Source organism: Myxocyprinus asiaticus, chromosome 16 (assembly GCF_019703515.2).
Source record: "Myxocyprinus asiaticus isolate MX2 ecotype Aquarium Trade chromosome 16, UBuf_Myxa_2, whole genome shotgun sequence".
In the NCBI taxonomy this organism is placed as follows: Eukaryota; Metazoa; Chordata; class Actinopteri; order Cypriniformes; family Catostomidae; genus Myxocyprinus; species Myxocyprinus asiaticus.
In genome coordinates, this window is record NC_059359.1 from 29,886,644 (window position 1) to 29,913,302 (window position 26,659).

General features: G+C 38.0%; 2 protein-coding genes across 5 annotated transcripts in view; one reads left to right on the forward strand and one right to left on the reverse strand.

The window, feature by feature from the left end:
* The first annotated feature begins 597 nt into the window (after positions 1-597).
* Positions 598-9,748, forward strand: LOC127453573 (DNA-directed RNA polymerase III subunit RPC3-like). Of its 2 annotated transcripts, none has more exons than XM_051720031.1 (15): positions 598-713; positions 1,911-2,057; positions 2,580-2,844; positions 3,010-3,213; positions 6,368-6,450; positions 6,538-6,639; positions 6,850-6,942; positions 7,091-7,171; positions 7,276-7,327; positions 7,566-7,626; positions 7,703-7,853; positions 8,214-8,315; positions 8,846-8,895; positions 8,970-9,119; positions 9,230-9,748. In XM_051720031.1, exons 1-15 carry the CDS (start codon positions 639-641, stop codon positions 9,309-9,311), a joined length of 1,698 nt encoding a protein of 565 aa, XP_051575991.1. In that variant the 5' UTR covers positions 598-638; the 3' UTR covers positions 9,312-9,748. The 2 variants fall into 2 exon arrangements, with proteins under 2 accessions (XP_051575991.1, XP_051575992.1); XM_051720032.1 differs by having other exon boundaries at positions 2,580-2,676.
* LOC127453572 (integrin alpha-10-like) overlaps positions 9,443-26,659 on the reverse strand; it is a 58,280-nt gene continuing 41,063 nt past the window's right edge. For all 3 annotated transcript variants that reach the window (XM_051720028.1, XM_051720029.1, XM_051720030.1), the window contains 21 exons: positions 25,875-25,948; positions 25,654-25,798; positions 25,156-25,304; positions 24,645-24,788; positions 22,415-22,618; positions 21,837-21,967; positions 19,573-19,739; positions 19,269-19,411; positions 18,234-18,344; positions 18,042-18,127; positions 17,773-17,914; positions 17,364-17,456; positions 17,188-17,264; positions 14,889-14,978; positions 14,034-14,118; positions 13,812-13,925; positions 13,588-13,695; positions 11,700-11,813; positions 11,476-11,571; positions 10,618-10,731; positions 9,443-10,389 (listed from right to left, as the gene is read on the reverse strand). In XM_051720028.1, the coding sequence (XP_051575988.1) occupies positions 10,339-10,389; positions 10,618-10,731; positions 11,476-11,571; positions 11,700-11,813; positions 13,588-13,695; positions 13,812-13,925; positions 14,034-14,118; positions 14,889-14,978; positions 17,188-17,264; positions 17,364-17,456; positions 17,773-17,914; positions 18,042-18,127; positions 18,234-18,344; positions 19,269-19,411; positions 19,573-19,739; positions 21,837-21,967; positions 22,415-22,618; positions 24,645-24,788; positions 25,156-25,304; positions 25,654-25,798; positions 25,875-25,948 (2,438 nt within the window). In that variant the 3' untranslated portion in view covers positions 9,443-10,338. The remainder of the gene's footprint in view (positions 10,390-10,617; positions 10,732-11,475; positions 11,572-11,699; positions 11,814-13,587; positions 13,696-13,811; positions 13,926-14,033; positions 14,119-14,888; positions 14,979-17,187; positions 17,265-17,363; positions 17,457-17,772; positions 17,915-18,041; positions 18,128-18,233; positions 18,345-19,268; positions 19,412-19,572; positions 19,740-21,836; positions 21,968-22,414; positions 22,619-24,644; positions 24,789-25,155; positions 25,305-25,653; positions 25,799-25,874; positions 25,949-26,659) is intronic.

Below are 26,659 nucleotides of genomic sequence, written 5' to 3' on the forward strand. Positions count from 1 at the left end.
GAATCACACATGCACCTTAAAAAATATGACAATTTATATGACAATTAATCGTAAAAGCACTAAAAAAGATAATGAATCGTCATAATCGCAATTATTCGAGCGACAATGAATCGTCAACCAAATTTAATAACCGTGACAGCCCTAGTTACAGGTCCATGATTAATTTAACCCATGTGTAAAAGTGTCCAATAACAGGGCAGTTACTGAGATTAAGCCAGTAGTATTCAGCTGGTCATGTGATTCTAACATGGCAGCCCCCATGAGGGGACCCTCTCAATGTAAAATAAAACAGCTTTTATAAGGTTACTGATGGGACTGGAGTCTTCATCTCACGTGAGTGTTCATGATTTTTTACATTTGTTTCAAAATTGTAATTAATTTCTTTAGGAGTAAAACTTTTTTTTTTTTTTTTTTTTAATGAGGAAAAAATTACTGAGTGCACCTTTAAAAACGGCATGTTTCCCATGTCATCCACCTCCGTTGTATTCCCAATCAACGCTACAGTCGAATAATTCACAAACGCTGTACGAATCGGTTTGACCGAATCTTTAAAAGAATCTATTCAAAACAACGATCCGTTAGCGAATCAGTGATCACACTGGAGCGCCACATGATCATAGCACGGAAACACTTCTCTGATGATCACCAGAACACATGTGAGATTACAAAATTCATCCAAAATATTTGAGAAGGACTGTTGGATACATTTAAAGGTTGGTTAATTTTTGTGAATGTGAATCTTCTGTGTGTGCAATGGTAGAGATGGGATGTGTAATTTGTAGAAAGGCCAGACAGCAACGTATGCTGAGTTCAAGCGCATTGGTTTTGTGTATCTGTAAGAACTTAAATGTGAATGAGCATTCTTTTAAAGAAAGAGCATACTGTGAACTCCCGATGCTCATCATCTTTGCAATGTTATAATACTTCTACGTAACTAATGCTGCCAAAAGAGTGTGCTTTTTGCTACAGCTTGCAACATGGTGAGATGTGACAGTAGTTTCTGGTCAGGGTCTTCTGTAGTGTGTCATGTATTTGTTGTGATGCATGGCAGATACGAAACAATATTTGGTGCTACTAAGGATTTCACTACAGTTGGTGTAGTTACTTTAAAAAAAAAATCTAATATTAAGTACAATAAATACACTGAATAAAATAGTATTTACCATGATAGCCATAATTTTGGTATTAGCCAGACCTTTTTTTTTATTATTATTTATTTTTTTATTTTTTTATACAGTAGTAACAATAACTAAAGTAACTATGGTATTTTGATTGGTGGCAATTATTTTCTAAGGAAACAACATTTTCTAAAGGGAAATCAAGTACTGTATTATTTAAATTGTCAATTCAACAAGATTCAAGTACAGATGTATTGTGAACAGCTGCTAGTTAAATGTAAAGTTCACCCAAAAGGAAAATTTTGTCATCATCTGCTCACCCCCGTGTCTTTCCAAATCCAAACGTGTATGACGTTCTGGTAACACTTTACAACAAGGGTCCATTTGTTAACATTAGTTAATTAGTTAACAATAATGAAAAGTTGTATACATCAGCATTAGTCAATGCATTATGAACTAACAATAAACAATTGTATTTTTATAAGCATTAACCAAGATTAATAAATGCTGTAAAAGTACATTGTTTGTTGTTAGTTCATGATACCTAATGCATTTACAAATGGAACCTTATTGTGAAGTGTTACCACTTTCTTCCATGGAACACAAAAGCCTTAGTCACCATTTTCTTTCATTGTATTTAAAAAAAATATGCAATGAAAGGGAATGGGGACTGAAACTAACAAAAGCCTAACATTTCCTTTGGTGTCCCACTGAAGAAAAAAGCTGTATGGGTTTAGTACAGGGGCTAAACTATTCCTCTAAATGATTTGGTTGTTCCTCTCCTTTCTGCAGATGACTGCACAGGAGGTGTGTCTGTGTGGGCTGCTGCTGCAGGAGCACTTTGGAGAGGTGGTGGAGAAAGTTGGCACTCATCTCCTCCGCAGTGGAGTTCTGACCCTTCGAGCTCTCGCCCATGAAACCAGACTTTCTCCTGACTTGGTAAGGTCAGAAATAGAGGTCGACTGATAGTGGATTTTTCAGATACAGATAACTAAGGTGTTGGGAAAGGCCGATAACCGATTAATCGGCTAAAAGTTTTTGAAATCGATTTATAAAATGTCAACAATTTCTTATTCTTTCTTTACTATGGCGGGCAAAGAAAAATAGTCCAAAATGAATAAAATCCCAGATGCAGTTTGTTCAACCAAAATCCTAATAATGACAATTTGGTGCACAACACGGGCTTTTAATTATAAACAAGCCCGAAACGCACTCTTATTCTTATGATAAGAATATTCTTATTCTAACTCTTATTTTAAAATGAAGAAATGATGAAAAAAACTATCGGCAACTATTGACATAGATTTTTGTCGATAACCGATAGTTCCAAAAAGCAACTATCGGCGCTGATTAATTGTTAAAACCGATTAATCACAAATGTCCCCAAGTCCTAATAAGCCATCTTCTTTTCTTTCTCTGGCTCTTTCTTACATTTTCCTCTTTAACACACTCTTTCACTAGGTCAAGAAATCTCTGTGTGTTCTGGTGCAGCATGGGATGTGTACGTTTGGTGCTGGCCGTCGTGGTCCAGGGGGACCTGTGGAATACCGGATCAGTGGTGAGCACATTCTGCACATGCTTCGGTATCCACGCTACATTTACATGACCAAGAGTCTTTATGGGGACACAGGCGAGCTCATTGTTGAGGAAATATTGCAGAGAGGCCAGATGACCATGAGCAGCACAGTCAGAACTGTTGCAGACAGGCTGACCCACAATATGCCAGGTGAGTTTAGAGCTGTTGTACAGGAAAACAATATGACAGCAAGCAGACTGAAGGGTTAATTCATATACAGTGGGGCCAAAAAGAAGCTTATTAGGTTTCAAATTATAATGCAATTGATAGCATTTCTTGTTTTAAACTTACCTATTTAAACTCTTTTGCACTTAGAGGGTCAGAGTATGGACTACAGTGAGGTGGTCACAGCATTCTCCCGATTGGTGGAGACACATTTCCTGCAGCGCTGTCCCCCAGTGGCCTCATCAGGATCATCAACCTCAGCTGTAGCTGACTGTCCCCCACCCGCAGTAGCACAGCCCTCTGAACCAGAGAGCAACCCAGACTGCTACAAAATTCCCTATATTAGTCTTACTGGTGAGTAACTTCAGTGATCAAGCACTTTTTAATGGTCGACCAATGTAGAGTACAAGTCAAAATTTTGAACACTTTTTTTTTTTTACTGCATGCTTTTCATGATCTTAAAGACATTTTGTTCTAAAAGTTCATGCTTATATGTTTGAAATTGGTTTTGTAGACAAGTATAGGCCTATGTTGTGTCAATGAATTAAGTTCTTTACAAAACTAAAATTTTATTTTAAAATAAATTGTTTGTTAAAATGGTTGAGTTGGACCAGAGATAAAATAAAAGCAGTGAATAAATGCCTAGCATATACTGTATAAGAACTCAAAACTGTTTAAAAAGCATTCTTGGTGGCTAGCTCATTAAGTTTGTTTAGAAGATGTCAAGAGTGCAAAGTTGCCATCAAGGCAAAGGGTGGATACTTAAAGAAACTACAATATGATTTAGTTTATTTATGTTTTTAGTTTTGAAAATATACATTTAGATTTTTTTTTAACTTTGTTTTATTAATATTTATTTATTTATTTTGTCATTTTTGGTCACTGCATAAATGCCATACTTCCATTTGTTTTACTTGATGGATTTGATAATTTGGTAACACTTAACAATAAGGTTCCATGTTCCACATGAATTGTATTTTGCGATATACAGTTGTGCTCAAAAGTTTGCATACCCTGGCAGAAATTGTGAAATTTTGGCATTGATTTTGAAAATATAACTGATCATGCAAAAAAACTGTCTTTTATTTAAGGATAGTGATCATATGAAGCCATTTATTATCACATAGTTGTTTGGCTCCTTTTTAAATCATAATGATAACAGAAATCACCCAAATGGCCCTGATCAAAAGTTTACATACCCTTGAATGTTTGGCCTTGTTACAGACACACAAGGTGACACACACAGGTTTAAATGGCAATTAAAGGTTAATTTCCCACACCTGTGGCTTTTTAAATTGCAATTAGTGTCTGTGTATAAATAGTCAATGAGTTTGTTAGCTCTCACGTGGATGCATTGAGCAGGCTAGATACTGAACCATGGGGAGCAGGAAAGAACTGTCATAAGACCTGCGCAACAAGGTAATGGAACTTTATAAAGATGGAAAAGGATATAAAAATATATCCAAAGCCTTGAAAATGCCAGTCAGTACTGTTCAATTACTTATTAAGAAGTGGAAAATGTAGGGATCTCTTGATGCCAAGGTCAGGTAGACCAAGAAAGATTTCAGCCACAACTGCCAGAAGAATTGTTCAGGATACAAGGAAAAACCCACAGGTAACCTCAGGAGAAATACAGGCTGCTCTGGAAAAAGACGGTGTGGTTGTTTTCCATTCACTTCCATTGTAAGGGCCACACTGTAACCTCGATTTTTGCTTTTTTTTTTAAAAGAAAAAGAGGGACTAGAAGAAATCAATTTTTGTGGTAATCAACATTATGCTACAAATGCTGTCAATTTAGCTTAACTTGTACTGAACATGGAACGTTCCTTTTAGTTGCAAAAAAATGACTTATGACTTGACTCAGACTTGAAATCATAGACTCGTGTTAAAGCAGAGATGGAAACTTGAGTCTGCGCCCCAGACTCGAGTCGCACTTAAATCGCAAAAAATGGCTTGCGACTCAACTCAGACTCGTAAACAATTGACTTCAGACTTGACTTGGACTCGAAATCATAGACTCGTGAAAAACACAAGTCATTTTACGACCGTTTTTCCCGCTGGTGTGACCAGAGTTGGCAAACTCTCCCTCTCTCTCTCTCTGTTCTCTGTTAGGTGATATCAAACGGAAAAAGCATCAAAAGTGGAATGAAACGGTGCTATTCGCTGCCCGAATCAATGGACAAGGCAGCACGAGTGCAGAGCAGGTGCGTTCGCACGTCTCGAGGACCGGTCTCGAGCTCTCAACCTCACAGCAAAAATCATTACCATTGAGAAACACGGTGCGAGTCGTGGAAACATTTGAATTCAGGACAGAATTCTCTGGTGCAAAACTCTTGGTGAGAAAACTAGTTTTAAACCACATTAAATGGCCCGACAAAAAAAGCATTGACGCAGAGAAATCACCACTTTTATCATGAATTTACTATAGTAACAATAACTGTATTGACTGTAGTATTTTAGGCAGAAATATATTCATAATAAATATTATATTACTATTATAGCTCTATTACATTTATAAAAGGCTATATTATGGGAGTGAGGGAATGTCATTCATTTTTGTTACAACTATGGCAGTTTATAAAGGTTTCTATTTTGTATTTATAGTTTTAAATGTGTTTAGGATACTATTTTTCTTCACAAAAATGCCAAAGTTTGTTTTATAATAATCATGTTACATTTTACCATAGTAGTGACGATCCATGCTTGGTTTTTACCTGAGGTTACCATGGTCTTGTTACAAATAAATACCACTGTGGTACATTTTCATAAGGTCAAATGCAAAATAGAATAAATGGCTTTAAAGACCTAAAGAATTATGGACAAAGCTAGTTTTCCTTCTGTGTCAAATCTGTTCTCTTTTAATGCAAAATAAATAAATAAAATAAATACAAAAATGTGTTATAGTTTATGATTGTTTACTGTATAAAAATACAATCCATGATTAAAGTAAAACCTTATGTACTTCATTAGACAATTGAAATAAACAAACAAAGCAATCCCTTAAAGTAGTCAGTTTTAATATTTCAAAACTGAAGATTTGACTTGGACTTGTGACCAAAGACTTGAGACTTGACTTAGACTCTACCTCAGGGACTTGTGAACATGTCTGTGAAAAAGTTACAAACTTCAGCTTTAACTAATGTTGTTAACTAAATGTTAACAAATGGAAACTTATTGTTTCATTATTGTGTTTCAAATAATTTTACTGTTACTGAAAAATATAGTAATATAGTTTTTAATAGTAATAAAAAATGATTAGGCATGTCCAAACCTTTGACTGGTAGTTTACAATCAGAGTATGAGCATTTGTGTACATTACATATTTACCTAATATACGTGTAAACGTACTTTTCTTAAGTTGCAGAATTTTTTTTAAAGGTTAATTTGGAAAATAAAATTAGGAAATGTTCATTTGAACATCATATCCACATTTTTAGATTTTATTTTCTAAACTAGAAATATTCAACTCCTATTCAGCTTGAAACTAAGTGTTTGTTTGTTTGTTCAGGTAAGGGAAAACGCAGACGCTCAAGTGATGATGGTGAAGCTGACCAGAGTGTGGCAAAGAAAGCCAAGACAGACAACACTGAGGTATTTCAGTCAAGATAATGACAACACTCCCATGTTTGTTAATTATCTTTTTGCATCTACATTAATTTTCTCTCTCGCTTTCTGCAGTGTGGTGATGAAGGCATCTATTGGCAGGTGAATTTTGACCGGTTTCACCTGCACTTCAGGGATCAGGCCATCATTAGTGCTGTTTCCAGTAAACTTGATCAGGTGACTACAACTACTGCTCTCTATATCAAATAATCTGACAAGTCCCATCAATACCATCATTAAGATGTGCTGTGATATATAATTTGACTGTGGACTGGGTGTATCTGAGAGAGAATTTTCTGGATTCTCACATTTCGACTCCTCAAGGGAATAATGGGAGGGTAAAATGTAGTTCTGTATTGGCTAAATTTCTCTCTCCTTCCCCTGTAGACTAGCAGTGAGATAGTTAGAACCATGTTACGCATGAGTGAAGTTACAACGCCGGCTAATGCTGCTTGCACACAAGCTCTTTCAGCCAATGAGGTAATGAATGGACATGCACGTTTTTGTTGTGAAACTCCCTTGCTGAGAAACATTTATAGTGATTAATAATATAGTGTGGTATTATTTTAGAATTGCTGGAGTTTTATTGTGTCTTCTGTTAGATTCCGTTTTTTTTATTTTCCTTCAGATTTTCCGAGCTCTTCCATCCACTTACAACATTGGCAGGCCAATTTTAGACCAATACCTTACTCTTCTCGTTGATGATCCAGTAAAGCATGCATACACAAATACAACTTTATATCTGCTATTTTTCCATGTCCAAAAAAAATTTTTTTTTTACATAGTCTCTTTCCTTTTATCTCTTTCTTTTAGATGGAATTTGTGGGAAAGACAGGTGACAGTGGAGGAGGAATGTTTGTTCTCAGTATCCCTTTAAAACAGACAAACCACCTAAAGATAAAAAGGAAACTTTTTCATGTCTAATAGCAAATCATTTTTCTTTCGAATTATGTTTCGTATAGAATAAGCAGTCAACTGAATGGCCTCAAGCTGAAAAAAAATCTGCAAAACATTTGGTTTTACTGTTATCTGTGTCTAATTTAATCCAATAACAAAAAAGTAGAAAAGACAAAGAAATGGTGGAGCCTTGACTCTCTGGTCAGATCTGCACCGTGCATTGGCTAACCTGGCCAGGGCCACCCTGGAGTCTGTTGTCCAGGAGAGGTTAGTACACACAAAGAGTTTTATTTTAACTTGAAGTTTAACTGTTTGGTTTTTCTCATGTTTTGCTTTGTGTCAGGTTTGGTTCTCGATCAGCTCGCATCTTTCGTCTGTTACTGCGAAAAAGGCACCTCGAGCAGAAGCAGGTGGAGGATTTTGCCATGATTCCTGCCAAAGAGGCAAAAGACATGTTGTACACTCTACTGTCTGAAAACCTGGTCCAGCTGCAGGTGAAACACTTACAGTTATTGTTTATATAAACAGAAAATGGTAATCCAACACTATAGTCATACAGTAATTCAGTTTCATTCACCTCACTTTCTATGTCTGCCTGTCTTGCGATGTTTACACTAGGTATTAACATTCATCTTGAGTTATATAATGACAAGTGGTGAGGCAGGACATCACCATTTACACTTGGTATTAACATGGGTTTCAAATGCATCTCCTGTGACCTCTTGCGATTCTGATTTCATGACTATATACATCACTCACTACAACAGATTGGCGTTTACGCTAATGTGTTTCTGAGGAATGTTGGTTTCAATGATACAATCACAAAATGTGAATGTCTCTTTGTGTATGTGCAGGAAATCCCAAAAACACCAGACCACGCCCCCTCTCGCACTTTCTATCTGTACACTGTTAATCAGCTTTCCACGGCCAGGCTACTGCTGCAACACTGCTACAAGGTACAGAGCTCTATGGAAGCCCTGAACTGCAAGATGAAAAAAACAAACATTCACTATGTGAATTTTTTTTTAGCCAACCTAGTGCCTTCCTGAGCATGTTAGTGTCTTACATGTTTGTTTGTTTTTCTCGGACAAAATATATATTTTTTGTAAGCATAATATTTCATACTCTGATAGTGGCACCTGGTGGCTGAGGTTGGTGCCACATGCTAATTGTGAGCTAGCAAGAATAAAAAAAAAAAGCTCTCATATGTTGCCTCTTGAGGAAAATAACAAAATAAAAACAAGAGAAAACAATTTTTAGAGAGAGAAAACATTTCAGAGAAAAAAACAGACATAGGCTTAGGAAGCCACTAAGACACCTAAAAAAAAAAAAAAATCACCTAGTGAATTTTTTGTTTCACCTTCCATAGAGCTCACATGAACATTCTTCAAGATTAATTTTTTTTAATTTTTTAATTTTATTTTTTTTATGTTGTTGAACTGTGTTGATGTAATACACATTGTGTGTATGTGTGGACCCCATACAGACAGTGGGAAACCTGATCGAGAGAAGGCTGTATGAGACGAAAGAGAACAAGTATGTCCCTCCCTTAAGAAAATTTCAACTTAGAAGTATTTGATTGTGTCATAAATGTGTTCATTGATTGACAGGCGACTTTTGGAAAAATCTCAGAGAATTGAGGCCATCCTGGCATCGTTGCAGGCGACAGGGGCGGAGGCAGCACAGCTGACGGAGGTGGAAGAGATGATCACAGTTCCAGAGAGACAGCAGCTCGAGTCCCTACGAAACCACATTAACAAGTACTACATTGGACAAAACTGTACAATACACAAACAGACACCAATCAGATTCATGTGATTCATGAACAGAAAATTAATCGCTCTCTGCCTCCTTGTGTTTATGGTGGCAGGTTGGATTCCAGTGAAAACCAGGTGGATGAGACCATATTTCTTCTTGAATCCTACATTAACTCCACAACATCCTCTCACTGACTGTTTCTTTAGAAACCTACAGGCTTGTATAGGAAAACATACTCATGTCTGTGTGAAAAGGGGGTTATAGAAAGAGAGCAGAGATGATGGATGGACAAAAAGGGTAGATGAAAATGAAGTTGGAGAAATAATTATATTTTCAAAGACGGATCAGCTTGTTACTACTTTTGCAAAAAGGAGAGATTGATCTATAAGTGCAGACATCGAAAGGGACACAAAGTTGTGTAGCTATGAATGAAATGTAATTTTTTTCATTAGGGACAAATAAAGATGGAATTTGGTTTTATCGAATATTTAGAAACTTTATTAATTTGTCTGAATGTCAAAAGCAAAGACAATGTATAAAAAAATGGCATTGGCCATAAAGACTGAAAAGACAAGGAAAAAAATTAAATAAACTGATTGCTTGTAATTATACCACTTGTTCACAACTTAAATATGTATTTCATAATTTTCATTTTCACCAATAGTGCATTTGCTTGTCTTCTGCCTGTTGATTCAATGCAATGCAATTGTAAATGATCTGGCTCTGTCAAGCCAAAGAATTTCCCAAAAGAAACCATTCTTTCATTGACATGATTCAAGTGCTTTTTGGCCTCAAAAAAATAAAAAAATGGAACAATTAACCTGAATGAATGTATGGTTGCTGGGCCACACTAGGTGTTAGACCCCTCAGTTGACCACTTTGACCCCATAGAGCATGAAACTGTAATGGACGGGTGCAAACGGAATCTGCACCTGTCCGCAGAAGTTCGTCAATTTCCACAAAATTGGTTTTGCCCGCAACTACCTATAACATTGTAAGATTGTCCATGTATAAAACCACTCTACAGATTTCCCCCCCAAAAGCAGTGCAGAAAAGGTGAAAAAAGTCCACAGATTCGGTCTTGGCCTGATAATGGATTTTTTGTGGTCCTGGAGCAGAAGTAAGGGTCATGTCTCAAAGAGGAAGTAATCACTGGAATTAAAGGCATATTTTCTGATTGTAAAGGAAACTGTTCACTCTGTGCTGCAGTGATTTTAGAGCTCAGTTGTCATTGTTCTCGTCCTTCTTCTGTTTCCTCGTGAAAAAGCCCAACTGTGCAGAAACAACCAACACATGGGTTAAGACATTTGAGTGCTTGTAAGTCTTACAAAAAGATACTTGGAGATCTGCTGTATATGTCGGTAATAACACCAACAGTTAATGACTTGTGCTGTTTGACTGTGTTAAGTCATGTGTAGTACACTTACAGATGCAAGAGTAAATTTGACCTTGCTGTAAATTTACATCTGCCCATGCGTAATGTTTAATTATGTACAGTACCTTCCAAAGGATAAAAACTAAAAGTGCAAGAAGCAGCAGTCCTCCAATGATGCTTCCAATGAGAATCCAGAGAGAGATCGGGATTGAACGCCCTTTCAGCACTTCCAAAAATGTCTACACGGAGAGAGAGAGAGACAGACAGGAGGACATTTTACAGGTTTATGCCATTACAAAGCTGTATGGAGCTGTAAGGAAGGAATTGATTTTTGTGTCAACAATCCTCATTTTTCTTGATGTTATTGAATGATAAAATGTAAAAAAGCACAGCAAACACTGCAGAAAATACATTAATAATGTTTATTCATCATTTTATGCATGCTATAACTATATACTATATGGACAAAAGTATGTTGACACTAAAGACACTAAACCCATATGTGCTTGTTGAACTAATTTCAAAACCATGGGAATTAATACAGAGTTGGCATTCCCTACATAACAGCTTCCACTCTTCTGAGAGGCTTTAAACTAGATGTTGGATCATGGCTATGGGGTGATGGGATCTGTCTTGCAATTGCCATTCATATTTATCCTAAAGGTGTTCAGTGGGGTTCAGGTCTGAGCTTTGTGCAGGCCAGTCAAGTTCTTCCACAACAAACTCTAAATCTTTTACTGGTGGCATTCTTTGACAGTGTCACATTGAAAGTCAACGAGCTCTTTGGTTTGGCCCATTCGACTGAAGATGTTTGTCTAAGGAGATAGTTTGGCTGTAGTCTTGATTTTAGGCACCTGTTAGTAATAGTTGTAGCTTAAATAGTCAAACTCAATAATTAGAAGGGAGTTTCCACATATTTTTGGCTTTGTAGTGTATAAAGTTCTCCAGTGGTGTATGAATTTATAGCTGTTCAGTTCTCTCACCTCCCTCAAGAGAGCAGCATTTCCCATTGTAATCAAACTGGATTCCCGAGCAGACAGCTGGTAAGAGCCCACAATTGTGACTGCTTTAAACTTGGCCTAGAACAAATACATCCCAGTAAAGACATTGTGCATGTTTGTGTGCACTGTCGATTTTAAACTGTTACCATTTGCCTGTGCGTATTAAAGTGCATGTGAATCTGTGTGTGAAAGAGATATACACTTACCTGTCTAAAGAAGTTGTCGTGTATTCTTCTCGTGATGCGGATCAGAGCTGTCTCTCCCTTTAGTAGCTGGTGCAGGTGACACACGACCTCCACACACCATGAGGAACTGCAATTCTAAAATGGAAACGAAAACAAATAACCTACATGTGCTGAAATTTTAATATATGATATATAACTAGAAAGGTAAAGTTTGTCGAAAACCCTTAAATGCAAACCTCGGGTCTTTAGTGACCCAGGACCTCATTTCACCCCCTATATCTCATCCATTTTTTGGAGTTGTGCCTACACCTCTTAAGTATTCTTAAGTATTAAATCTATGTCTTATAAATAGTGTAACAAAAAATAAATGCCAAAAAAATAAAAATAATAATTATAATGCTTTAAGTAGCAAAAGTGTATTTGGTAATTAAAGACTCTAGGTATGTAATAGTGTCGGATTTTTTTTTTGCACTTCAATCATTTTTTAACAAATTTTTATTATTATTTTAAGTTTACCATCACAGGATATTTATTTGTTTATTACAAGATAAATAGTACTATCTATCTATATATATATATATATATTGATTTTCTGTGCAACAATGGTGAATTATCAGTATCCCATATGTGTGTACGCATACATAATATACATGCTGTTTCATACTCAGTGGCGGTGTTGTTTCAGTGATTGACTTGATTTACATTTGACATTGTTATTTGATGAAGAAACAACATGGAGGTAAACTATAGCAAGTACAACAGTATGATATGACTAGTTATTTGGGTGTACTATTGAAATTATGTAAGTTGTGCATCTCTTTAGACTCAATAAGTGCCTGAGAAAATACATATGTGTAACTGTGTAGGTTATGTGTATCTTATGTACTATGTGTAGCCCAATATGTGTCTGATAGCCAGTTGCGTCTCATGAAATTTCAGAGTGAAAGTAATGAATCCTGTTCAAGATTTTTCCTGATTTGATGCATTATCTCTGTGATAAATGAAAAATAAAACATCAAAATATATTTTATTTTCGAATTGTATTGAACATATGTAGAAAATTGTACACTATCTGTGCATTTTGCAGATCCATTGATATACGTACCAGGTCTCTAAAGACCAGAATATGTAAGAGTGTTTGGTGAAATTCTCATGCATTTAAGGGTTAAGGAGCTATTTCTATCTGATCTAACCATTAAAATTAGTTTTTCTGGTGTAACCTTATGTATGCAAGTTGATTCAGTGATTTTAATATTTTAGTATTACCACATGAAGCACATTGTTAGGTTAAAAAATTTTCAGTGGGGGTTAGGTTTAAAGTAAATATTGATAAATAACATAATGGTGCTTTACCAGACTATAACCACATATTTAGTGTGGGGGTTAGAGTTTAGGAATCAGCCATAGAAAAAAACTATATTTGTTGAATATTGGGGGGTGGATCTTGCACATTGTAATATTTGAACTTGCACATTTAGAACTTGTTTATTATACTTTTTGTACTTTTTGTATATCATAATTATGTGTATACTGTAGGCCTATATTGTTATAAAGTACATTGTGAATATTCATTCTTTTATGTGTGGACAATGCACCACCCAACTTTTCACTCATCATTACAGTACATCATTACACGTGTACATGATATATAACAATAAAGTGATTTGATTTTGGGTGGGGGTGCACTATGGTGGTCCCCCAATGTCTAAGGGAGTTATGGCTCAGGTTTTTTTTTAATTATTTCTCACATACTAAATTGTGCATAGTTTGTTAATACAGAAAAATCTGATTCAAAACTCAATACAAACACTTTGACTGCCCAAAAGAGTTTAAATAGGGGAGAAGCTCACATAGTATTGAGCACCTATAAGCCTCATGTGTTCATAGGCCTATGAGGGTGTTTTCTCACCAATAGTTCAGTTTTCTTCATGTCCTCTGGGTGAAGTGGACGAACATCTCTCTGACTGGCCTTCAACTTAGAGAGATCACTGACTATACTACAGTTTACACCTGAAGCCTACACAAACACATATACATAAAATGTCAACTTTACAACAACAATAAAGATGCATAGGAATTACACTAAGACACTGGTGTGACTGTGTAATACACAGGGATACAAGTGATACTAACATTGTGAGAGAAAGCATCAACCACAGTTGCGAAAACTCTGTCTCCTGAAGCAACTGATGGCAAATTGACAGTAAGCTCAAGATTACTGACCGCATAACAACCTAAATTCTGCACCTGATAACAAGAAACACATATTTGCATGGAGTCAGTGGCTTTCTGCTTAGTTTCACACCCACACCCACACACAAAACAAATGAATCTGCCAGGTTTACTTTAACTCACCCTGAAATGTGTGTAGAACTCGGGCCCGGTTCCCTCTGACACAGTCCTGGACGGGTGGACCTCATAGCGGTTTAAATTGGAGTCACTATAGTGGATTGAACCAAAACAAGAAAAGCACATAAAGTGGTGTTGGAAAGTCAGACTACTAGAGAAAATGCTTATAATTAGCATTTTTCTAATTTAAGGAAGATTAAGGAAGCCTTATGTGAATTTAATAATTTCTCAGTATTTAGTATGCCCCCCTTTTTCTTTAATGCCAGCATGCACTTGAGCTGGAATGGACTCCACAAGTTTGTGTAAACTCAGCATGATGTTATCCCAGCAAGATTTTAAGCATCTTGTGTTTTTCAAAAGAAGCAAGGAAATCTAACCTTTCATATAAATGTGCTTATATAATTAGTGACCTAAAAATAGTGGACAACCTTAAACATTTATTCTTCAATTTATAACAGCATTTAGATATGTCAACTGTTCTTTGTTTTAAACTTTGCAAAATCCTAAAACTATTGTTTTATTCCCAGGTTTCAATTAAAAAAAGAAAGAAAAAAAAAGAAAGAAAAGAAAAAAAAATCTCTCTTTTTCCATGTGGTCTCAGACTTTTGGACCCCATTATATGTATATTGTATTTTACACATACATCCAGTTTTGAGTTTGGGAAACATGTAATGGAATAACAGAGGAAGTAATACAAAAGAAGATGGTTGTAGTTGTAGTGTTTGACACTAATAAAAGGGAAAATCATAACAGAAGTATATGTGGTAGAGAGGGTGACTGATAGTGTACTGACAGCAGCTGTACAGGAAGAAAGGCTTAGATGTCAGATATATGAACTGGATAAAAAAGCGAGTGACTTACCTTGTGATAAAGAGATCAGGCTCATACTGAACAACACTCTGTAACTGAACACTGTTGTCCGACAGTGTGTCTTCACTCTCCTTGCTGTCACTGTGGCAACACACACATAAACATACACTCAGTGCACATTTGAGAAATATCACACGAGCAAGAGTACTCTGAAAAAAGTGGTAACCTGCAATTACCTCAAAGATCTATTTCAACTTGATCCAACCCTTCATAAATTACTTTAGTTGGTTTAATCTTATTTGTCAAGTTGATTTCTTTAGATCGAATACATTTTTTTACTAAAATAAAACCAGTTAATTTAGATGTTACCACATGAAGCATGTTCTTCTGATTACCCAACAAAACATTAGAGTGTACCTTAAATCATCATTCTGATTACAGGGACAATCCCCCAGAGCAACTTGGAGTTAAGCGCCTTGCTCAAGGACACAATGGTGGTGGCTGTGGGGATTGAACCAACAACCTTCTGCTTATCAGTTCAGAGGTTTAGTCCACTACACCACCACCACTCCACAGCTGTGCTTCGGCAATAATGCTGACATTCATTACAACGGAACTCTTGCTCTTGTGATATTGCTTTAATACAACAGTTTTATAAACAAGAAGTTAATATCAAGCAATGTTTGGCATTTTAGGCTCAACATGGCCTGCAATTCTGTTTATTTTAATTTTAAAAAGTTCCAGTGAAGCCAAAGAAGTATCAGCCAAGCAATGCACTGTTGTCAGTCAACGAGCAATAACAAGCGGAGTGATACAAACAATAAAGCACTCCTTTTTTCCTGACCAACCACCAGACGGCGCCATGATAATTCTGATTGCCGCTGGACTGTTTTCTGGTTTCGGTCTCCATAAGAGGCAATGTAAAAACTACCGAAATGAGCGATCCATATGGAGAACAACAACCATTTTAAGTGATAGTTGGAGTAAAAAATTAGTTTAGGCTCAACTTGTGCAGATGCTGGCTGTCATTACAACTCCAAGTAGTTAATAATATCAATGTAATTAAACTTATGCCATGTCAGGCACTTTCAAAGAACGGTCATCACGACTCTATAGCAAACCAATGTGGTTCCTGTAGCTCAACTGGTAGCACATGGTGCTAGCAACACCAAGATCATAGGTTTGATTCCCAGGGAACACACACAAACTTATAAAAATGTGTATACTGTCACTTTGGATAAAAGCAACTGCCAAATGTAAACATATCAGCAGCATTTTTGTAATGGATGAAACATTGCATTATCCGCTAAAACATACACCTATGCAAGTGAAAACACTGAAGACTGGAAAACAGGCTTCCATTATGATTCATGAAACATTTCTGCTTCAGGAAAAAGGTGGATAAAAAATATCAGTTTACTTGTCCAATCAAATTAGGGGACCGAAACTATCTTCTTGTATAATTTTTAGTGCTGTCAGTTAATTACAAATTTTAATCATGATTAATCACATATTTCTTTGTAGTTAATCGTGATTAATCACTGATTTTGAAAGTAATATATTGCTTTATAATGCTTTATTAAAATTTTCTAAACAAAGCCTTCCACAATATAAAGATGCACTAAAATAGCACCAATTTAAGTAACATCAAACATTTCCCAAAGTCTAAGTGGGAAATTGACTGATTGAAAGAACATAGGTTGAGTATTCATTGCAACGGGCATTAAATCTCTTAAACTCTCATCCTCCACAATATTAATCTGCCAGCAGACTGTGGCTATCCACTTTGCTACTGCAATCATAAAGTTGAATTCACGATTCATGTCAGGGCGTCAACACCAGCATCAAGCCGCACTTTGAACTCCACATGAAAAGTGGATTCTGTGTTTTGGTGATAGTTAGGACAGTTATAGTTGATTTGCCTCCAGATCTGAGACTGTCGATCCTTGCATCTTATCATGTGGCTTGTTGAGCATGTTTACTGTGGAGACATAGCATATGTGGAGGCTTCACACTATTCTCCACGGCATCCACGCACAACTCACCCCACAGAGAGCAAACCACACATTATAGCAACCATGAGGAGGTTACCCCACGTGACTTTACCCTCCCTAGCAACCAGGCCAATTTGGTTGCTTAGGAGACCTGGCTGGAGTCACTCAGCACACCCTGGATTCAAACTTGCAACTCCAGGGGTGGTAGTCAGCGTCTTTACTCGCTGAGCTACCCAGGCCCGCATATCAACATTTTTGCATATCAATCTGTAAATGTGCATTTGTAAATGTTGTATATAGATGCTGATGTACTGGTAGTACCATCTGCTTATGTGTGAGTGTGTGTGTGTGTGTACCTGGATGCAACAAGCTTCACCTGGACCTTACTGATGAGCGATGTACAACTGAACTCAAATTCCAGCATGAAATTCACCTAAGAAAATGCGAGGCAGTTGGGAGAGTCACTGATCAGTGAACTGAAACGACTCAATGGCTGTTTAAATGAATCATAATGACAGCAAAGTTTCCTTACCTTTGACTGAGAGCGGAAAACTGGGTAACTGACATTACAGGAGTGACTGTTTGAGCTCAGGCCTGTACATTCAACCTTCAAGTGGGCATCTTCCTAAAAAGAGTGAAAAGGAGAGAGAGGGGGAGAAGAAAGACAAAGATATGAAAGAAAGAAAATGAAGAAGAAAGAAAGTGTGTGATTCTTTGCTCAGGCAATTATATTGTACTTATGATGTTAAGTATCTTTAATAGAAAATTGTCTAATATATTACTCATTTGTCATGAGAGTACCATATCACTATATTTAAAACAATCGCTGATGTGTGAAGGATGTTGTGTGTTTGGGCATGTGTTTGTGTGTGTCAAAATGCCCTATAGAAAATGTGCCTTCATGTGTGTTTGTGCATTAAGGGGAGAGGTTGTGTTGGTACCCGTATACTTAGGCTGCTGAAGTGCAAGTTTTTGGAGTAATGAAGAGTAAGACTGGTGTTGTAAGCATTTTCTAGCCGGTTTTGTAGCTGCACCTCTACTGAGAGCCGTTGTCGAGGGGTGCGTATCACATATGGTTGCTGCCTGTATGCATTGGTAAAAGCAATTCTAATGTAACATTTACATTTGTTTAACATTCACACCGCAAATTTAATTATATCATTACTAACTTTAGTTCCTGCAATGTTACAACTAGGCATTGTTGGGTTACCTTGTTCCATGAATGTCCAAGTGAGCCTGTAGATTTAGATCAGTTACACACACGTCGTCCTCCCCACAGTCTTTAAAGAATGTGATCTAAAACAGAGACCAACCAGATCATTCATTTTTTACATTTGTCATTCATTTACATTCTTCGATTCAACATGGAAGAACTGAAGCAGTACTGCTTCACAGCACTTACAGACTTCTTGACTGCTGTTGGCCAGCCCTCGTCTAAAACTGGGCCACTCTCTGTGTCATTGATTTTGAAGCGAAGGGTGAAGCTGATTGGTCGAATGTAATCAGCTGTGTCCTAGGGGTGATAAAAACAAAGAGAGAGGTACACACTGTAAAAATGTTTAGTGTGAGTTTACAGTAAATGTTCTGGCTACTAGTTGCATGACTTTCACAGTATATTTTACAGTAGTATTTCTAGAATTTATTACAATTTAAAGACAACTGTATTCTGTGACTTCACAGTGAACATGACCAATAAATGATTGTAATGTAGCAGTGCTGTGTTGCAGAATCACAATAAGCTGTATTTTTTGTCTACAGTGTTTGTTAATTGTCACCAATGTTGAGATTTGTATGCTGAGTGTTGATATCTTGCGTGCCTGATTGACGACTCATGATAAAAGTTAATGAGCGATAAAACCAACCATATTATAGCCTTGCTTTGCAAACATCCCTTCCTCATTGATCATTAAAATCATACTATTTCTATTTCTCTTTTCAAATGCATCATATATTTTAGATGTACATCATGAGCCGGCATAAAGTCAACCACTAAATTGACTGTTTTTTCCATACATTACAATACAATAACTTGTGTTCTTAAACGTTATTGCACCAACTGGGAGACATTTTATTAGAAATAAATAAGATAAGGTCCCATCCAAAGGGACCACTAAACACCATAATGGTGACTTCAAACGAAACACTATTTTCCCATAATGCAGTGCGATATTCAAATGTATTTTTTCACAGTAATTTCTTGTGTTGTGACAGAAAATGACCTAGCCTGCATTGATTTTACAGTAAAATATTGAAAACAGTATTTTATTGTAAGAAATTACTGTTAAATCTTACAACTGGCCATTTTTTACAGTGTACTTTTCCCAAAACAATTAGGAAAGATTCTGCATTTGACAAGGAAGACAGCTGAGAGGACCTTAATAAATTCTTTAATATTTCAGGCTGGATGAGCTTTTGTCTTGATGATTTGTAGACTCACAAAAACATGAAATGGTAACGTGTAGCACATGGGCTGTCCAACACGAACGGTGACACCCATCAGGGTCTGCCTTTGGGAGTTGTAGTCAAACAGAGCACGAGCCAAGATCTTTCTGTCATCCAACATGGCCCCCATCTGCAAATCTATATAAATAAGTTTGAGTTGCAGAGTTGGAGCTGTATCAGATAGTTACTTTTAATAGAGTTGACATACTGTATATGTGAGGAGTTTACTTTGTGGGTACAGCAATAGAGGAGTAAAATGTTACAAGTGTTAAAGGCTGGTTGGTTGTATGAGGTTTTACCAAAATATGTGCCAAAAGAGCCAGAAGAGCGAGAAAGGGCCAAGAAGCAAACTGTGGCGTTAAGGCATGCTGAGTCTCGGCCAGCCCTGTGGCAGTTCTTCTGGATCACATTTATGGAGTGTGGCTGGAACGACAAGCTCACGTTGATCTGGACTATACTGCGTGATCTGTAGAGTGCAGAAAGAGGTCAGGAGGGGAGTAGGGTTATATCTATTTTATTTTAAATTTGTCCTTTCAATTCAGTTTAGTTTTCATGATTTTTTTCATTCTATAACTGTTTTAATTTTGTCAGTGTTTTCTATTAGAGGTCAACAGATATATCGGTTTTACAGATTAATTGGTACAGATAGTTACGTTTTTTTACTATCGGCTATCAGAAAAAATTAACGGCGATAGTTTCGGATATTTTTTTTGTTGTTGTTGTTGAAATCCTCCATGGCGGTGCTGGAGGGTTCTACAGTTGGAACTCCTTGGTTCTACAGTATAATAGCGCCCAGAGTTAAATAAAAAATAATCACTGACTCCTCGTGGTGTTTGCTGTGTCACGTGACTAGGCTATGCATAGAGACGGACACTTCAGAAGCAGATTTTAAACATTGACAGAGAGAAGCCAAGGTGTGTATACATTCCACGTTATTATTTAAGATAGTCAAGCTATAATAAGTAAATCATTTTAGACCACGAAAATGTCATAGTAGGTGGTCTATCCATTTGTTTATGACTAATTGCTGCACTGGAGAACTGCATTGCCGTCAATATGGAAAGGATGCTAACATTAGCTGTTTGAATGGTTAGAACAATGTTACAAAGCGAAGGATGGGAACTGCTTATCTTGCATCTTAATTTGCCGTTTTGAATAAAAAAATGTTACTTATGAATTTGTGCAAATGCGATGAATCTTTATTTTCAGGCGGTTGAGCGCTGCAAAATGTTTTGTTACTACATAGATAAATAAGTTTATCATCAGTAGTAAATCATTATTTTATGTTTATGACTACCATATGTAACAATACTGCCTGAATTTTTCTTTTGCTCTGCCGATCGCTTGCTTCTGAAGGCAAAACGCGAGCACAGTACATTGCGTGAATCCACGTGCACAGGAAAAGCACGTTTTAAATTTTAAATGTTTTTGACAATAAAGTTTTCCAAACTTTTCTCTGTTCTGACAAAATAAACTTCTGTCCAACCTTCGTGTGTTATGATTTAGTTATGTGTAAAAGAAATGTACGAGCACAGTAAAATATATAAATCTGAAATTTTAAAAATAAATCTGATATTCATGTGAGGGCACATGAACATAGTTTATAATATTATATACAAAGCCATTCTAAACTTACATTTGAAAAAGACGACCTAATTAGATTTGATTTCTATTCCCTTTTCTCTCTCCCTTTCTTGTACATCATTTATATAGTGACAAAAAATACGTGTTTTATGTTACTGCTGAACAACAAATACATTTAACCTGTAATATTTTAAATAATATTTTCATTAATTTCAGATGGCAAAGGGTTTGAAGAAGGTACCATTTTGGGAGTACTTTATTGGGCTATCGCCAAAGAAAGCAAACTGTCAAACAATCAGCATGGGGGAATGCTATTTTTTATATATAAAATTCAGAACTATTTTACATTGAGTGAAAGGTTTTCATTCATATTCTGGATTTCAATTAATCGGTTATCGGCCTATTTTCCCTCCAGATTTATCGGTATTGGCAAAAGCCAATATCGGTCGACCTCTATTTTCTAGTTTAGTTTTTCAGTTTATTTAGTTTTAATTTTAGTGTTAGCATTTTAGGGCTGCCAAAGTGAATACGTTACAAATATGTTTCACTTCGTTAAATTCTTCAGTGCCATCATAATGTTATCAATCGGTATTTTCATGTTTAAAGAAAATGAGTTGTAAAGGTTTCAAATTTTATTATATACTGTGTATAAAAAACTAAAATTACATCATTTTTCAGTAAAAATATCCAATAAAACAATTTGTATTTCATTTTAGTTGGTGTAGGAGTCATGAAAATTTATTTTATTTTAGTTTCAGTTTTTCCAATTACATGTTTTTTTTATAATTCTTATTACAGTTAACAAAAATTTTATCATTAAGCTTTCATTTTAGTTTTCATTAACGACAGTAACACCGGAGGGGAGTACAACAAAGGTGGTGACCATGGTTCAAAATCAAACCTAATTTTCCTGCTGTTTGGTACACAATTTAAAGTGACATATTGGTGACTTGTATGATGGCAGCAATTTTTTGAGTACCTTAGCAGCACTGCAGTGCCCTGTGCTCCCACAGCCAGATCCAGTAACTCATCCCCATCCAAATCTAACAGAGCGCTCAAACTACGGCCGAAATACTGCAGCCCCACAGAGAGGGAGGAGCCAGAAATACGCTAGAAAAAGAGAAGGAGATATAGTGGTAAGTATAAATTACAAGTACTGTATAGTGGTGTCCAAAAGTTTAAGAATATGAATGTCTTTCTAATTTAATAAAAATGACTCCGTTGTAAAGAATTTTATTAGAATAACATTTGTGTAAAAGTTAAACTGAAACATTTACATGCATTTCAGAATTTATTTGTTTTGTCCCTACCAAGTTTGTGCAAAACCTGATGATCCATTTTATCCCTGAATGATTTGTTCCAAAGAGTATCCTGTGTGCTTCAATGGAAGCAAGGAAATCTGACCTCCAGAACTCCCGTCCCTAAAACATTCTGTTTATTTACAGTTTTAAATGAAAAGAAATACCAGATTTTTTATGTGGTCTCAGACTTTTGGACCCCACTGTATTAGGGAAGCAAGTTCATATGACTGTACTCGTTACTTAGTGCCATGTTTACTTGTTTGTATTGAGGAATGATGTAGTATTCATCGCCATGGTAGATGTAAAGAGCTCCCTGGTGGTCATCCTCTAGTGGAGCTCCCACAAGCAGGTCGGCATATCCGTCATGGTTTATGTCAGGAGCTTCAGCCATGGCATAACCAAACCGTGCATCCTGCGCCTTCTTCTGAGAATGCAGGGTACCATTAGGTGCAAAACCATCCTGGGTAGATAGCAGAGAGAGAAGATTTCAGATAAGCAGGTATCAGATAAAATATTTACAGAATTAGACATCAAATTCTCTGAAATGCCATAAGTTGAATTGATTGTTTAGCAAAACGTCTCGGTTACTGTCGTAACCTCCATTCCCTGATGGAGGGAACGAGACGTTGTGTCGATGTAGTGACACTAGGGGTCAATCTTGAGAGCCCTAGACATCTTCAGATCTTTGAGAAAAGGCCAATGAGAATTGGCAAGTAGAATTTACATGCCGCTCCCCCCGACATACGGGTATAAAAGGGAGGCTGGAATGCGGATTCATTCAGGTTTTTGCATTGAGGAGCCGAGACAAGGTCCCGGCCATTACAGCGGTGTAGTTCAGCCTGTGGTAAGAGGGACACAACGTCTCGTTCCCTCCATCAGGGAACGGAGGTTACGACAGTAACCGAGACATTCCCCTTTTGTCACTCACTCGACGTTGTGCAAGTAGGCTCATTGGGGGGAACGTGTATTTGCGCAGCCCCCGGGGCCAGCTGTGTGACAGTGTGTCTGTACAGAGGGTAGCTCCTGTCAGGGCATACCAGAGTGGGCATTGGGAGGATTCCCGGCAGGCGAACAGGTCTACCTGTGCCTTGCCGAATCGACTCCAAATCAGCTGGACCACCTGGGGGTGGAGTCTCCACTCTCCCCTGAGCGTCACCTGCCGCGACAGAGCATCTGCTGTGGCGTTGAGGTTGCCAGGGCTATGAGTGGCCCACAGCACCCTGAGTCGCCGCTGACTCCAGAGGAGGAGGTGACGGGCGAGTTGCGACATGCGACGAGAGCGTAAATCGCCTTGCCGGTATATATAAGCCACTGTCGTCATGTTGTCCATCCGTACCGACACGTAATGGCAGTAGCCTCCGCAGGGTGAGCTGTACTGCCAGCAACTCGAGGCAGTTGATGTGCCAACGCAGGCGAGGTCCTGTCCAGGAGCCAGCGGCTGCATGTCCATTGCACATGGCGCCCCAGCCTGTCTTGGAGGCATCCGTCGTAACAATGATGCCGAAGGGGAGGTCCTTGTACTGATATGCCTGACCGTCAAACATGAACCATAGGAAGGGTCTGTGTCGAGGTAAAATCGAGACGTGAAAGTACGTGTCCTTCAGGTCTACCGCCACGAACCAATCTTGATGCCGGATGCACGTCAAAATGTGCTTTTGCATCAGCATCTTGAACGGGAGTCTGTGCAAGGCCCGGTTCAGAACTCGCAGGTCCAAGACTGGCCGCAACCCACCACCCTTCTTGGGAACGATGAAGTAAGGGCTGTAAAACCCCTGTCTCACCTCGGCTGGAGGGACAGGCTCTATCGTGCCCTTCTATAGGAGGACCGCGATCTCCGCCCGCAGGATGGCGGCGCTCTCGTCTTCGCTGACGTGAAGAAAACGCCGCGGAACTGGGGCGGGCACCTGGCAAATTGAATCGCACAGCCGAGTCGGATGGTTCTGGCCAGCCACGCATCCAAACTCCGGGCAAGTGGCACTAACGGAAGGATCACATCCAACGTTCCTGGGGGTGGGGCCTCACGGCAAATTCTACTCACCAATTCTCATTGGCCTTTTCTCAAAGATCTGAAGGTGTCTCGGGCTCTCAAGATCGACCCCTAGTGTCACTACATCGACACAACGTCGAGTGAGTGACAGAAGGGGAACAGGAGTTTGCCCTGGTAAAGTCGCATATGTTTTTAAAGAAAAATAACACAAACACACGTTTCAAGCAAAACATTTCACAAAAAGAATACAGTTAGGTTTCATATTATAAATCTAGGTATATTGTTCAAAATCAGGACAAGTATTTGAATACTTACTGGTTGTCACATATTAGTGGAACACATTAATAGTATTTTAAATATCTATGCAGATTCATACATTCTAAAGTGTGACTCAAGTGTCCTAAAGTATCCAAATATTTTTTGGGGGCCACTGTACATCCTGACAATTTAAATTTCTCTGTATGTCTCACACAAATAGTACTGGTTCTGTGGTTCTCACCCCATCCAGACAGTAGATATAGACTTTGCCTGTTTCTTTGTTTCCTGCTCCCAGGAACATGGGAGCAGCTATGAGCAGGATATCTGTTATTCCGTCCCGATCCACATCCACCACGCACACCTCACTGCCAAAATATGAGCCAATCTGGACAGAGAGAGAGAGCAAAAGAAAAAGATGGAGCAATCTAGATTTTGTTTTGAGTATCACTTTGATTATAGGAGGGGTCTGAGAAAATAAAGCGAGTTTGCTTTTGTTTAATGGGAAAATAAACTCATTAACTGTGAGAGAGGAGGAATGTAGTGTGAAAGTAGGACTGAGAGAGGAAAAGCAATTAAAAGGTCAACTGAATAGTGGGCAGTCAAAAAAACAGGGTAATGCAAAATGCTAAGAATCTGACTTCATACAAAGGTTTAATGGAGATCTCATCTGTGCTATACACAGATAGAGTCTGTGAGGAAGGTGTCTGTGTCAGTACAGATAAATAAATATAAAAAAGTAAAGATTTCTCCACCTGTTCTCCATTTAGTGCCTGTGTAATGATGACATTGCCCTCAGGGGTGAGATCAAACAGAATGACCTTTCCTTTGTGTTTAAATCTGGGCGCACCGGCAACATACAACCTCCTCCAGTCACCTACTATCACTGATGACACTGTGTAACCTACAACAGATGGATATACATAGAAACCCATGCATTAGTGTGCTTATACAGAGACAAATATATCTTATATTGATAAAGAATTATTAAAAAAATGGTTCCACTATTCTACTGGTAAATTTATATGAGTTTGATTAAGAGAAAAAGATTGAGTGAGACTAATTTATGATCCACATTTGTCTGGACAATCAAGATATTTTGAGGCCATTTTTCAGTGAAGTTACAGTGTTTTGGCTCTGTAGGGCCGAAAATATTGTATATAATACACCACTGTGCATGTAATATTAAAGTGGAACCAAGGAATAAAAGTTACTTGGTGTTTGAGTTAATGAAGAGATGAGAGTGATATTACCTAGGTAGGCTGCGTGGTTCTTTAGCTCCAGTGGGAATTCCTTCTCAAACGCTTCTCGTGAGGGAATGAGCCGCCCCTCTGAGCTCTCCTTCAGCACCCCTCCCTCCCAGTCATACGCACCCACCATCCCAAACAAGATGCCATCCTACAGTGCAACACAACACAATGTCATAGAGTCCAAAATAATACACCACACTACAATATGATATGATGAAACTCACATCCAGTCTGTGTGTCGAAAAACCAATCTGAGACATCTCCATAAGAAAGGCACTTTCATTGTATCCTAGGGTCCCTGCAACAGCACAGAAAGTATTACATATGGTAACTGAATACACAGTTGTGTAAATGAACTAACAGTGCCTAGTAATTTAATCTTGTAATATACAGTTCCCTGTCTGTCACTCACTCGACGCTGTGTCGATGAAGTGACACTAGCAGTTTGATCTTGAGAGCCCCAATCACCTTTGCTTAAAATAGAAAAGGCCAATGAGAATTGGCGAGTGGAATTTGCATGCCACTCTCCACCCCCGGACATACGGTTATAAAAGGAAATTATGTGCACCACTCATTGAGATTTTTTCTTCGGAGCCGAATGCATGCTTGTGTTTGTCCTCTCTGCTGGATTTTACGGCGCATATCAGCGGTCACCCTGGCACGATCGAGTGTTGTGCTTCCCCTGGGTGCTTCGGCGGCTGAGTCCGCGGGTGCTAAAAGAGTATATTCAAAAGAGTATATTTCCTTCTAAAAGAGCTCGCGCAAACGCTTGGTGTCTTTTTAAAGATGTCCTTCTGCTTTTGCTCTACTGGAAGTGGCCGTTATCTCTCCCCTCCGGACAGCCATGATATCTGTCTCGAATGCTGGTGGCGCCAGCATGCCGAGGCAGCTTTTGTGGAAGGGTTATGTTCTCATTGCGAGAACATGCCCATCAGAATGCTGCGGTCATGGGTCACTTCCTCCTTCATGAAGCAAGAAGCCACCACGGCTGTTCCCCAACCCGCTCCGT

Coding starts and splice junctions, on each gene's coding strand:
- LOC127453573 (XM_051720031.1), top strand. CDS start 639: ATGATCACCAGAACACATGTGAGATTACAAAATTCATCCAAAATATTT. Junction 714..1,910: donor ACTGTTGGATACATTTAAAG/GTTGGTTAATTT, acceptor TCCTTTCTGCAG/ATGACTGCACAGGAGGTGTG. Junction 2,058..2,579: donor CCAGACTTTCTCCTGACTTG/GTAAGGTCAGAA, acceptor CTCTTTCACTAG/GTCAAGAAATCTCTGTGTGT.